Genomic DNA, 15,069 nt, shown 5'->3' with positions numbered 1-15,069 from the left:
ATTCCATTTATATAAAACTGTAGGAAATAAGCAGTCAGACATGACTGAAGCAACTTAGCATATGCAGCATGCATTTAAGAATTCCAAAGCAATCATAGTGACAGGAACCAGTTGGTGGTTGCCCAGGGTCAGTGGAGGAGGAACCTTGGGGGATGGGACAAACGTGTTCAGCATTTTCACGTGGTGATGTTTCAAAACTTATCAAATTGAGCACTTTAAATATGTACAGTTTAAAAAGTCACATATCAATTTGAAACAAAAATGAAAAGGAATGAAATTGTTTTAATGATGACAATACAATAACTTGTTAGCTTTTATATTTTCATTTTGTTGATTTTAAAATAAATCATATCATATTGCCAACTCTTTCTAAAAAAGGCTATACAGGCAATAACAATGCTGAAAATAATGTTACTAATTAGGTGTAATAGTCAACGCTCATGAAGTGCTTGGCATGTACTACAAACTATGTAAGCCTTTTATAGTCATAATCTTATTTAATCTTCACAATCAGTCCAGGACAAAGAAACTATTACTATTGTAGATTAAGAAACCAAGAAAGAGATGTGAAATATAATAATTTACCCAAGATAACAGCTATTAGTTGGAAAACTAAAATTGTTGGCCAAACTATGTGAAGGAAGAGTCCATGTTCCTAATCACAATTGATACAGAACAAGCAAGGAGTTATATGGCAGGAAAGAGCTGTAGTGAACTTAACTGACACAGTGTCAGGATCGGTGTCACCAAGGGCTCAATGTCAAGGTGGCTCTGTTGGTGCTACTCTTTGAGCTGAATGCAAGTAGAGGAGTGTTAGGAAGATTATTCAGCTTGTTGGAAAAAAGAAAAAAAAATCTTGTATTAATCTTTGCCTTATTTTCCAGATTATCTATGCAGCAAACTTGAAATATAAGATACCAAATGTTGGTCTATCTTAGTATGACCCATATGACACAGAATTCAGATAAAGGGACTATGCTAGATGTTCCATTTCTTTAATTATGAAGATGTCTTTTCAAACAGGTTAAGATATCTCTATCTCTGTTTCACTCTCTGTCTTTCCTTGTTTGTCTCTTTCTCCTTTTAAATTTAACACCTCAAAATTTACAAAAGTCCTTTCACGTGTAAATCATCGAGAATGACAGAGTGGGCTTTAAGACATGTTGAGTAAATATGAACACTGGAAGTGAGGAATTTGACCCTATCATTTATCAGCATTTTGACTCTAGATAAGCCACAACTCCATGTCCTCTGATTCCTCCCTGTCCTTGATTTTTTCAGTTATTTGATAGCCAAATGCAACTTTTCTATAAATCTCTTCAGTGCATTCTTCACTTCCTGATTCCTCAAGCTGTAGATCAATGGGTTTAACATGGGAATCACTACCACGTAGAACACCGAAGCAAATTAATCTGTGTTCAGAGAATGGCTTGAATTGGGCAGGAGGTACATAAAAATGATTGTTGCATAAAATATGGTGATTGAGGTCAGATGGGGAACACAGGTAGAAAAGGCTTTTTGCCTTCCTTCAGCAGAATGGATCCTCAGAATGGCAAAGAGGATGAAGATATAAGAAATGATCACAATCAGTAGAGAGCAAAGGGTGTTGAACCCAGCAATGATTAACAGCATCAGCTCTTTGACATGAGTGTCAGAGCAAGCCAGTGCAACCAAGGGAACATCATCACAGTAGAAGTGGTTGACCCTATTGGAGCCACAGAAAGACAAGAGGAATGTTGCGACTGTCTGCGCAAGACCCACAACGAATCCATAAATATATGTGCTAGCAATGGTCCGATTACAGAGCTTTTTAGGCATGAGGATGGCATAGAGTAAAGGGTTGCAAATGACCTGTCATAGGCCATGACAGAGAGCAAATACTGTTCACAAGCTACAGATGTGATGAAGCAGCACACCTGGATGACACATGCATAAAATGTTATACTTTTAACTTCACACAGGAAATTCACCAAGGTGTTTGGGGTGACGGACGAAGTAAAAGAAAAATCAATAAAAGCCAGGTGGCTGAGAAAAAAGTACATGGGTGTGTGAAGCTGCGGGCTGACTTGTATTAACACAATCAAACCAAGATTACCCAGGACGCTAGCAAAATAGATTACTAGGAACACACCAAAGAGAGTGGCTTGAAGTTCCGGATTATCTGTGAGTCCCAAGAGGATAAACTCAGACACTGCAGAATAATTGCCTTTTGCCATGGTAGAGATTTAACTTTTGTTTTTAACAATAAAACCCCTAGAGCACACAGTCTGAGTATTCTTATCTCCCTTAGAGATAATCAAGCAGATGTTGGGAACTGATTCTGATCCACCCCGATCTTATGTTGGACACATTCAAAAGAAACTCTCCATGCAAATTCTGGTTTCATAATGAAGCGATTTGTTCTCTGCAGAAGCTCCAAAGTATGAAATTCTGTGGGGTTTGGAAAGATAGAAACATGGCATTTTATTTAAAATCTAACATAATTGAATACTTTCTTATCTATTTTTAATAAAAGAAAATAAAGACAGTTATTTGAGCACAATTATTTTTAATTATTGAAATACTTTAAACAAAAATGTTAATTCTTTGAAAATTGTTAATTAACAGAAAACAATAAATTAAAAAATAATTTCAGAAGGGGTAGTATGAAAGGTAGTTTTAAATTCTGACCATCTTTATATCAACTATTCAGGATGATTTTTATTTTATTTTGTTCTCTTACTATGATTTCTAGTTTTCTTTCAATTACTATGTAATATTTGGGAATTAAAGGGAGAAAAGCCCTTAGAAACATAGATAGTCTTGCTTCTTCTGAAATATGTATAGGATGATTAAAAATACATTAAAATAATTTAGAAAACATATTTATCGGGTGGCTCCTAACATCTAAATGCAAAACAGGAGAAGAAAAAATCAAGATAATTTTGTAGAACTAAAAACCGATTTCTGGTTTATTAAAAGAAACAGTTTTTAATGATCTTCATTTGAGCAGATACGTTTGATTTAAAAAATTTTTCTACTATTTCATCTCAGATCATCTTTCCATCAACCCTATCAACTGGTGATAAGCTATCGTCTTCATTTTCAGATATGGCAGCTCAGAGTGAGAGCTTAAACCCTCTTGCTGTTTCATGATTAGTGTGGGGTAAAGCAAAATAACTCATGAACTAGTTCTGGACTCCCTGACCTCAATTCATAGTTTATAGAAATGAACTCTTTTCATAGAGGCAAGAATTTCCCCATTAATCAGAAAATTTTGGAAAGGTGATCTCTAAGTTTGTATACCTTAAGTGATTAAAATAGTGCCTTTCATGCAGTATGTGTTAAGTGAGTAAATTTTAGCTCTTAAAATGGGCTTCCCACGTGGCGGCACAGTAGCAAAGAATTCTCCTGCCAATGCAGGAGATGTGGGAGACAAGGGTTGGATCCCTGTGTTGGAAGATCCCCTGGAGGAGGAAACGGCAACTCACTCCAGTATTCTTATCTGGAAAAGCCCATGGACAGAGGAGCATGGCTGGCTCCATGGACAGAGGAGTCGTGTCCATGAGTCAGACATAACTGAGCGTGCACACATGGTTTTTCATTCCATCAGTATTAATAGTATTCAGATTTAGGCTTATTCTCAAAAGAAAAGACTATGCAATCCCATCACACCCATGACTGTAGCTTATTCTTTTTGCAATATTTTGAGGTCTTTTTCCATTGCCTCATTGACTTGTGATCTCAGATCATTACCTTTCCTGACTCTTAATTTTTCTAGTACTTATATTTCTCTGATGTGTTGGAGTCTGTGTAGCTCTTGCTCTGACGTTACCAAACTCACCAATATCTTCAGTCGTTTTAGTTTTCTTTCTTTAAACTGAAACTTGGATCATCCTTGAAAATATATTTCTCTCCAGGTTTCCAAAGGCTGTTCCATTTGAAACTATCCACGTATGTTAAATCTGGCAGGTGAAATAAGGCATTGTTCATGCTGGAACATTCTTTCCTGTTTTTTGCTATGCCTTGCATTCAGGTACACTTCCCTGACGCTTAGAGGCTTGTCCCCATATTCACTGTCATCACATATGCATCCAGGTCTCTCCCTCTTATTCACTGAAGGCTCAGGTGTTGATGCCATCATTGTTTATCTTCCACACATGTGCCATCAGCGTCATGAACACCACTTATTTCATACCTTGGTTTCTTAGATCCTTGATCTTGGAATCAGGGACCCCACTGCTATTCCTCTTGAGCATCCTACTCCCATGATTCCATTTTGAAGCTTTTTCTATGTGACAATTGATAAAATAGTAGTTATCCAAAATCAAAAACTTGTCCTATGACCACAACTTTCTGAACCTTCCCTTCACATCAGTTATGCCACTACAGCCTTTTATGTATCCACTCAATCACTTTAACCTTAAGTATCCTTTACCTACTGTTGCCTCCTTTATTCAATGCTCACCCTAAACAGCTTAGACTCTGTGATCAATTGCCACAATGACTATTCACAACATACAAATTCTCTTTCTAATGTATAAACTTATATTTTGGTTCCCAAGCTATTTTGTTCATCCCATATGTTCATCCTCTACTAATTTATTTGATCTTCCCCATCAGTTTAAAAACAAGATACATGCTGAAATCATTGCTAATGACCTGTGACTTCTTTTCCTTTTCCTCTATCCATCAACCCCTCTCCTCTTCATTCTTTCAGTACTAAACATCCTGGAAAGTCATTTGCTTCATCTTTAGCATTTATATATCAACTTGTATTCTGAAATTGTTCTCACCATAATTGTTATACAATTACTTATTCCAAGTTCACCAACAATCTCCTTCTTCCCATTGGCAATGGAGACTTCTTTTATGTTGTCTATGTAGCCTCAGATATCGTTGACATTAGTTTTCATGCAAACCATTGTTTTGGTTTGGTTTAGTTTGCAAGTCATCAGAATCCCATCTTTCTGTCCATGTTTACTCTTCTTGTGGCTCCACTCCCTGTGTTTATGTTTTAATTAAAGCATTACTTTACATTTCATTCCTAAGCCATCCTGTGTCATTTTTTGCACACTCTTGTGAAGCTCTCATCAAATGTTCTGGGGATGGTTGTCACTTTTGTGTCACAAAAGTCTAAATTTCAAGGCCAGATTTCACCTCTGATCTCTAAGTATGTATTCAAGAGATCCCCAGATAACTTCATCTAGGTATTCCCAAAGTACCTAAATATAGCATGCTCAAAAGAGAATTCAGCAATTCAAAAACCATCCAACATTTTCATCTGCTTTGAAGCATGCATTTTCTAACTCAGTAAGTGGTGTCATCTTCCAGCCAGTTATTCAGGCACAAAGCCAAGATAATATACTTCATATATCTTTCTAAACTCCACTGATAAAAATTAGATATTGAACATACTAATTATTTAACCTATTTTTTCCCAAACCTGTCTACTTGAAATTTAAGCCTCTATCACAACTTACTGTATTATTGTCCAAACATCTATCTTATTCATCCTTTCTCTGTTCATTGTAACTAGAGTGTACTTTCTAACATGCAAATCATAGCTTACTATTTCCTGTTGACATAGGATAGAGTCCCAAAGGTTGGCTAACTTAATCTTTGATAAGCAACCCCTTCTTTTCAGAGTAGTCTCACTACTTGTGGCGTTTTCATGTAATTCCCAGGCTTCAGCCATCATGAGTACTGTCGGTTTCTCAAATGTGATCATGAATTTTGTGCATAGTTGAAGCAGAAGCCCTTCCTTCTGTCTTTACAATCTAGTTGGCTTTATCTTTCTATGTATGCATCAGACCTCGGGTGAAATTTCACTTCTTCCTAGAGGTGTCTCATCACTTCTCAAGTGTTGCATCTAACAATTCATTCACCTATTAATTACTTTGTAAAATAATCTAAATTTCAAATTTTTGAAAAAACAGATAGTTATTTCTCATCTCCCCCAAACCTTGTAGGAGCTAGCACTGTTTAGAAACTTCAAATATACTAGTAGAATAATGGAACAAATAAATACAAGTTTTGTGTTACCCTAAACCTTTTCTACTACTTCAGTTACCTTGATTTTTCCTCACTGCCTGCTGCCTTTGAGCAACCCAAAATGAAACCAAAAAGGCGTCCAATATACCTTGTGGCAAACTTTGTGAATGTCAACAAAATTTAACATTACTTAACTGTAATGAGTATATTTTGTATTATTCATTGGTCCCTCCAGAATGTGTTCCCTGTGCTGCATAATTTTAAGCAATTTCTGAACAAAACAATGTAATGATGTCTCACAGCATAAACAATCATTATGGCTAATCTTTTGGGACTCAGTTTGCTTAACACACAGGGATTGATCACTTGATGTTTCAGATCATTCTGCTGAATCTAAGTAAAATAAAACATTAATAATTACTAGCAAAGATTATTTTAACATGTGGGAAAAAAACTCAGAAAAGTTTAACTGTTTTTATTTACTTTTTATGCTTTAGTATGAGATTTATTGGGGTTTGCAGGGGCACTAGTGGTAAAGAACTCTCCTGCCAATGCAGGATACATAAAAAACAGGAGTTCAAACCCTAGGTTGGGAAGATACCCTATAGGAGGACATGGTAACCCACTTCAGTATTCTTGCCTGGAAAATCCCTTGGACAGAGGAGCCTGGTGGGCTACGGTCCACAGGGTCGCAAAATCAGACACGATTGAAGTGACTTAGCATGCATACATGCACATGAGTCTTATTCAAGTTTTAATTTTATAAGAAGTCAGTGCACATTAAAGCAGTGAGTTAACTTTTCTGTTGGACTTTGCGAGGCTAACGAGTAATAGTTTATAGTGCACCGAAGATCCAGCCCTACATCTGCAACCCACTCAAATATCTGTTGGGTTGTAGGAATAATAATTAAGCCATGAGTTTAGAAGCTTGGAGGTACATTTAGTTCAGTCTCAGAAAATTATTGTTTTAACATTCTGTTCAAAGAAGAAAATAATTTAAAATTAACTTTATTTTTTCCTGAAGTCTAATAGAAAGCACTTAAAGGCATGCAAATCAGATAGAAATGAGCATTTCTTTTCTTCAAACTCTCTAACAAATTCTCCTCATTCCATACATGTATAGAGTGATGAATAGAAACACATACAGATAAAAAATTCATAGACAATGCTTATTACAAAGAAAGAACAGTTATTATTAAATGTGGACATTTTATCCTAGGAAGACTGTTATGATTTTCATAACACCATTTTCTCTAGTAGAATAAAAGCATAAATGACAAAGAACCTTAAACATAAATTGTACAGAAGTCATCATATTTGTTTGCAGTTTATTTCTAACCAATCTGTAATGATTTAACTCTGTAGTTTTTCTTAGAGGCTTGGTAGAAATTCAAGAAAGTTTAAAAGAGCTCTATCAGCATGAACAAGGCTATGAGTGTCTAAAATACATTCCTCAATTATTTTAGGAAAATATTTTAAACATTTTCCTTCTGTCAAAATCATAAAATCTATCTTCAGGATTTCTTGTTAGAGTTCATTTCACTTCAAAGTTTTTTGCAATTCATTCTATGATCACTATTGCTTCAACTAATAGCTTTTTAAAGAAAACCCCCAAGTTTTAGAGACCTGAAGCAACAATGATTTATTATCTCTCAAAATCCTGTGGGCTATGGACAATCTCTCTCTACATTGTGGTGTCAGCTGGGCAGTAGGCTGTCTGTATGGTCCGTGAAGACCTCAGTCACATGGCTGATATTATACTTGATGAGGCTGACAGCTGGATGTGGTCCATGTGATGAGTGTCTGGCTTGGGCTTCCAATGAAAATATGGTGGTTGAGTTCAAACATTTAAAATTTCCCTGGAAAAAAGTTCTAGCCTTGGAAGTTGTACACTTTTAAGCATTCTATTGAATAAGGCAGGTCACAGGGACGATAGCTCTCAGCTACATGTTGGATATTTTGAAAGACTACCAGATTTTATTTAATCTCAAAAAGAGTAGCTTCTGCAAGTAATCCAAAGATGTTGGAAATATCTGTGTTGACAAACAATGATGTTTGAGTCTCTGGAAAACTGAAATCAGCATTACTGCACAGGCCTTGGAGAAAAGCCAGACCTTCTGATGAAGAAATAAAATGGTGTTCTGTGTTCTAGTGCACCCTATTAGAAACTAAGTGCCAGATGATAAGACAGCAAGTAAACATTTAGCATCTGCTGCTTATTCTGTGCTGGATATTACAGGATCCACCAACTCAAATTTCAGTCCAGCCCAATAGGAATCCATCAAATGGAAATCATTTGCTTACAACCTGGTTAAATTAGGTTGAGATGTTAGCAACAAATTATTTGAACAATGGATGCAGATTTTATATTGCCTATCTCTGCCACACAGACCCCCACACAGTCCGTGCTACAGTTTAATAAGCTAGGGGTTCCAAATTAGGAGGTCCCAAATAATATTTGGAGCTTCATTTCAGTTCAGTTCATTTGCTCAGTCATGTCCGACTCTTTGCAACCCTGTGAATCGCAGCACGCCAGGCTTCCCTGTCCATCACCAACTCCCAGACTTCACTCAAACTCATGTCCATCGAGTCGGTGATGCCATCCAGCTATCTCATCCTCTGTCATCACCTTCTCTTCCTGCCCCAAATCCCTCCCAGCATCAGAGTCTTTTCCAATGAGTCAACTCTTTGCATGAGGTGGCCAAAGTACTGGAGTTTCAGCTTTAGCATCATTCCTTCCAAAGAAATCCCAGGGCTCATCTCCTTCAGAATGGACTGGTTGGATCTCCATGCAGTCCAAGGGACTCTCAAGAGTCTTCTCCAACACCACAGTTCAAAAGCACCAATTCTTCAGCAGTCAGATTTCTTCACAGTCCAACTCTCACATTCATACATGACTATGGGAAAAACCATAGCCTTGACTAGATGGACCTTTGTTGGCAAAGTGATGTCTCTGCTTTTTAATTTGGAGCTTAAGAGGGTCCAAAGAAATAGGTTCCAAATAAGATTGGAGTGGCAAGAGTGGTAGCGAACAGGAGATGCAAGAGATGGGGGTTCAGTCCCTAGGTCGGAAAGATTTCTTGGAGTAAAAAATGCCAACCCACTGGAAAATTCCATGAACAGAAGAGCCTGGCCGGCTACAGTCCAAGGAGTCACAGAGTCTGACCTGACTGAGCACGCACGCACAAATAAGATTTGAGCCAAGTGCAAAGAAGGGCTTTTACAGCATGTAGGAAACAGAGGTGGTCCTGAATGATAGCGGTGAAAGCAGTTTATCTCAGTGGGTCGAATATGGTCTTCTATTTCAAATAGGGAGATTGTGGCCTGAAGATCATGGCCACTCTCTGACCCATTTTTTTTTTTTTTTTTAAGTCGCTCAGTCGTGTCCAACTCTTTGTGACCCCACGGACTGTAGCATACCAGGCTCCTCTGTCCATGGGATTTTCCAGGCAAAGGTACTGGAGTGGGTTTGCCATTTCCCTCTCCAGAGGATCTTCCCCACCCAGGGATCAAACCCGGGTCTCCCACATTGCAGGCAGACACTTTACTGTCTGAGCCACCAGGGAAGCCCCATTTCAAATGGGGAGATTGTGGCCTGAAGATCATGGCCACTCTCTGATCCATAGATGGTGATAAATATCTCTGGACACTTGTTTATGGACTGAGGATATCAAGTGTCCGAGAACCTGGCATTTGAAGAAGAGGACTTTAGATGAACTTGTGACAGGTACAAAGCATGCTGATTTAATTTTTTTTTTAAACTTCCAAGGAGTCACTGGGCTTCCCAGGTGGCTCAGTGGGAAAGAATCTGCTTGCTAAGCAGGAGACAAGAGTTTGATCCTTGGATCAGAAAGACTGCCTGGAGAAGAAAATGGCAACCCACTGCAGTATTCTTGCCTGGGAAATCCCATGGACAAGCAGCCTGGTGGGCTCCAGTCTGTGGGGCCACAAAGAATAGAACATGGCTTAGTGACTAAACAGCAAGGAGTAACTACTGCAGAAGAGGTCTGCACTGATGAGAAGGGTTAGAAAAGCCATCACAGGCATACTCACCACCTTCCCTTCTGCCTCACAGCCCCAGGGACATCATGGACAGCATAGTCACAGTGTCAGGAATGAAGACCATGTATGTTCCCGAGAACACGGCTCCTTCCTACTGCTGCCAATGCTGAGTGCCCAATCTGTTAGAAGCAGAGACCTATGCCAAGCCCTGAGTGTGGCACCCCTCTTTTGAGATAAAAATCAGAAACACATGATGCAACAGTTATATCAGACCCCTTCAATGTTGGGCGGGACAGCAGTTCATCCTCACTGAAATCAATAGATTGAAAAGGAATTTTTCTTCCCAAGACTCATTATCCTAGGATGTGTCATCTTTCAATAGTTTAAAGGGCATTTTGTTCTTTAAATAATAAGCCATACAATACTCCCTCAGAAGGAATACACTCACTCCACAGCAATGAAAGTTTGACATGGCCATGGCATATAATGAATGGTCTTAACCGATTGTCTCCTGTCAAGACTCAGTTGGCTTGATTGGACTTATGGATGGCAACCTGACCACACAGCCAAGTCACCAGCTCAGAAAATGATTTGGCTGCATTGGCGCACCGTCCTCCGTGATACGCTGTAGGTAATGAACCGATGAGAACATAAGTTACAGCGTCCCTAACAGCATGGGATCGTGGGTCTGGAAACAAAGATGTTATAGCAGAATTGATCATTATCATTACATCCTGTGACCAATTTTCTGATTTTATGTCTCCTATTCCTGTCATATTAGGCTCTCTGGATTGTAGGATGAGCATCCTGGAGGGCAAATATTTGCACTAGCAGCTCAATTAGTGTTTTGAGAAACTGGGATCTTTGACTACTTCACACCAACAGACTGGCAGACAGGAAGGACTTCATGTGCCAGTTAAGGTGATCAACTCTGATTTGCTTAAGAAATTAGGGGTACCCATGCACAACGGAACCAGGAAAAATATATATGAAACACAGGGGTTCATATGGCATCTTTAGAACTTCTGTGCCCAGTGTAATGCTACCACCAGTGGGAAACTGCACAAACTATTAATATACGTTAACAAAGACGGGGCAATTAATTTCTCAGTAATCATGCAGACTAAAATTTATGTCACTGCACCCAGAAGTAATCAGTGGAACTAAAGTGCAGGCTGAACATAAAAGGACTGTGCTTAAATGATCATGTTAAAATGTTCAACCAGAAGAGTTTGGATGTTTTATACAAAAATAAACACATTTTTTACCATACAAATCAACAATTTATCCAAAGGATTTGAAAACATGCATCTACATAAAAATATGCATAAAGATATTTATGGCTGATTTATTCATAATTGTTAAAATTTTGAAGCAACCAAGATGTCCTTCAGTAGGTGAATGGATAAATAAACTGTGGTACATCCAGACAAAGGAATGTTATTCAAAGCTAAAAAGAAATGGGCTATTAGCTCTGAAAAGACACAGAGGAACCTTAGATGCATGTTACTAAGTGAAAAAAGACAACCAGAAAAAGCTACATACTATATAATTACAACTCTATGACATTCTGGAAAAGGCAAAACATCAGAGACAATCAGAAAATCCATGTTTGCCATGGGTGAGGGCAGTAGGGATGAGATGAATAGACAGAGCAGAAAGAATCCTTAGGGCAGTGAAAATACTCTGTGCAGAAGTGCAATGAGGGATTAAGTCATTACAAATTTGACCAGAATCACAGAATGCACAGTACCTAGAGTGAAACCTAAGGTAAATTATGGACATTGCGTGATTAAGATACATCAATGAAGATTCATCTATTGGAATAAGTGCACCATTTTGGTGAGTGGTGTTGATAACTGGGAGGTTATGAATCTGTGATAGTAAGGGGTATAAGACCAAAGCTCTGCATCTCCCTCTCAATTTTGTTGTAAATCTAAAACTTCTCTAAAAAATAAAGCCTTTCAAAACATGCCCAACCATATAAATGTAACACTGTAAAGATAATAATAAGTTCATTTTACGGACAGTTTAAAACCAAAACACTTTAACCAAGCAACATATTATATTTAACTTTGGTTCAAAGTGGAGGAAAAAATTTACACAGTGTTTATACTATTTGTATAGTTTGTGTCTCTCAAGATAGCCCCAAATCCTCAATATTAGGGAGAAATGAGATGAAATTATGATTTTAAAGTGCTTTATTTTTCATCTCTATTGACAAAGCATTTTATGTTCAAAGACAACGAGTAATTTCTATCTCCCTTTTAGAATTAGACCATTAAAATATTTATGAGATATCTACTACATGCAAGTCAAAATAGGAAAATATCTGTTTTCAAGGAGGAAATAAAACATCAGCAAACTGAGTGACAAAGGACAAAGGTTCCTCTGCCTATTGATACTGAATCATTGTACAAGCCTTGATTTTAAATGTCCTACGTCTGTACCCTTATGGCAGAAATTGAAGAAGAACTAAAGAGCCTCTTGATGAAAGTGAAAGAGGAGAGTGAAAAAGCTGGCTTAAACCTCAACATTCAGAAAACTAAGATCACGGCATCTGGTCCCATCATTTCATGGCAGATAGATGGGGAAACACTGGAAACAGTGGCTGACTTTATTCTTTGGGGCTTCAAAATCACTGCAGATAGTGATTGCAGCCATGAAATTAAAAGATGCTTACTCCTTGTAAAAAAGTTATGACCAACTTAGATAGCATATTGAAAAGCAGAGACATTACTTTGCCAACAAAGGTCCATCTAGTCAAGGCTATGGTTTTTCCAGTAGTCATGTATGGATGTGAAAGTTGGACTATAAAGAAAGCTGAGTGCCAAAGAATTGATGCTTTTGGACTGTGGTGTTGGAGAAGACTCTTGAGAGTCCCTTGGACTGCAGGAGATCCAACCAGTCCATCCTAAAGGAGATCAACCCTGGGTGTTCTTTGGAAGGACTGATGTTGAATCTGAAACTCCAATAATCTGGCCACCTGATGCAAAAAGCTGACTCATTTGAAAAGACCAATACAATATTGTAAAGTAATTAGCCTCCATTTAAAATAAATAAACTTAAATTAAAAAAAAAAAAAGGAAAAGACCCTGATGCTGGGAAAGATTGAGGGCAGGAGGAGAAAGGACGACAGAGGACGAGATGGCTGGATGGCATCACCGCCTCGATGGACATGAGTTTGGGTAGACTCCAGGAGTTGGTGATGGACAGGGAGGCCTGGACTGCTGCGGTCCATGGGGTCACAAAGAGGTGGACGTGACTGAGTGACTGAACTGAACTGAAATCTATACCCAGCATATCTTTAGTAACAACATCATTCTTATTTTTTATTCAAATACATCTTTTCAGTTATTTTTCTCAAAGCATTTTTTACCTCCCAATTCCTCAAGCTGTAGATCAGTGGGTTTAGCATAGGGATCACCACAGTATAGAAAACTGAGGCAAATTTGTCTTTATCTAGTGAGTGGCTTGACTTGGGCTGCAGATACATAAAACTGAGGGTCCCATAATACATAGTAATAGAAAACAGGTGAGAGGCGCAGGTAGAAAAGGCTTTCTGTCTCCCTACAGTAGAATGGATCCTTATGATGGCAAAGACGATGAACGCATAGGATATGAGAACAATGAGAAGGGAACAGAAGACATTGAATCCTGCAATGGCTAATAACATCAACTCTTTGACTCGCGTATCAGAGCAGGCCAGAGCAATCAAAGGAACATCATCACAGTAGAATTGGTTGATCACATTAGGGCCACAGAAAGCCATGTGGAATGTAGCCACTGCTTGTATGAATCCCACCAGGAATCCATAAATATAAGAGCTGGTGACCATTTGGATGCAGAGTTTTCTAGGCATAAGAACTACATAGAGTAAAGGGTGGCATATTGCCACATACCGATCATAAGCCATGACAGATAGCATTAGTAATTCCCAAACTGAAAATGTGATAAAGCTGCACACTTGAGTGGCACATGCATAAAATGACACGCTTTTAATTTCACGAAAAGTGTTTACAAGGGTGTTTGGTGTGATGGTGGAGGAACCATAAAAATCCACAAAAGCCAGATGACAGAGGAAAAAATACATGGGTGTGTGAAGTTGAGGACTCACTTGTATTAGCACAATCAAACCAAGATTACCCAGGACAGTAATCAAGTAGATCAACAATAAAACACAAAAGAAAATGAGCTGAAGCTCTGGGTTATCCGTGAGGCCTAAGAGGATGAACTCAGTAACTGCTGAATGATTGCTTTCTGCCATGAAACAAACAGTTCTACAGTAAATTCCACCAGAGCACACACTCTGAATAATCTTGACTCCGTAAGGAATGATTAACTGTGAGAAGGTATCTCTGGCTCTCCAGGATGTTATGCTTAATTCAGTTAAAGTTGAATCTTGATAAGTGCTCTGAATTATGTGTAGATTTACTTGTGAATTTACTGTAAAAAATATGGCAGAAATTCCACTAAGAAGCTGTAAAAGAAGAAAGGGAAAATTTCAATTAAAATTTTATAATCAATAAAATAGCAAAGCCTGTGTTGTACTTTTATTTAAAGGAAAAAAAAAGCATTCAGAATATAAAATTTCTTTGATAGTAAATACATTAACATAATTTCTTAAGTTGTAAATTTCTTTCACAGAACTCATTTGATCATTTCACAAGAATATTAAAAATTAGAAAAATCAAGCATGGAAAGTGTAAGTCCAAAATCAAAATACTAACAGTATGTATCTTTAGGGAACCAGTTTGGTATAATATTAAAATTTTCTTCATTTTGTTTATCTTTATATTCTATTTTTTCAGTACATACATAATATTGATATTTAGGAAAACTGCATTGTGAAACTTTCTAGGTATCTTTTGGGAAAATACACATCAGTGAACAATTTTCCAGATTGTAAAATGTTTTCAAATAATTAAGATATATGTTTTTAAGCTCTATCTTGAAGTATTAAATGGTCCCAAGTGAATACCATTTGGACAGCACTTAGAAGAACTTCATTTCACAGAAGATTGATACAGACCCAAGGTGGATTCTCAATGCTCAAGAACTGGTACAACTGAATTGGTTCCCATCCTTTCTTAA

At 37.7% G+C, this 15,069-nt stretch overlaps 1 protein-coding gene and 1 pseudogene across 1 annotated transcript; both read right to left on the bottom strand.

Annotated features, from left to right (window-relative positions):
- On the bottom strand, nucleotides 1,282–2,216 carry OR5AL1P (olfactory receptor family 5 subfamily AL member 1, pseudogene; annotated as a pseudogene).
- On the bottom strand, nucleotides 13,301–14,242 carry OR5AL2 (olfactory receptor family 5 subfamily AL member 2). Its single transcript, NM_001390688.1, has one exon. The coding sequence runs from the start codon at nucleotides 14,240–14,242 to the stop codon at nucleotides 13,301–13,303; it is 942 nt and encodes a 313-aa protein (NP_001377617.1).
- Nucleotides 14,243–15,069: the final 827 nt, after the last annotated feature.

Source organism: Bos taurus, chromosome 15 (genome assembly GCF_002263795.3).
Source record: "Bos taurus isolate L1 Dominette 01449 registration number 42190680 breed Hereford chromosome 15, ARS-UCD2.0, whole genome shotgun sequence".
Lineage (NCBI taxonomy): Eukaryota > Metazoa > Chordata > Mammalia > Artiodactyla > Bovidae > Bos > Bos taurus.
This window is presented reverse-complemented; position numbering and strand designations above follow the sequence as displayed.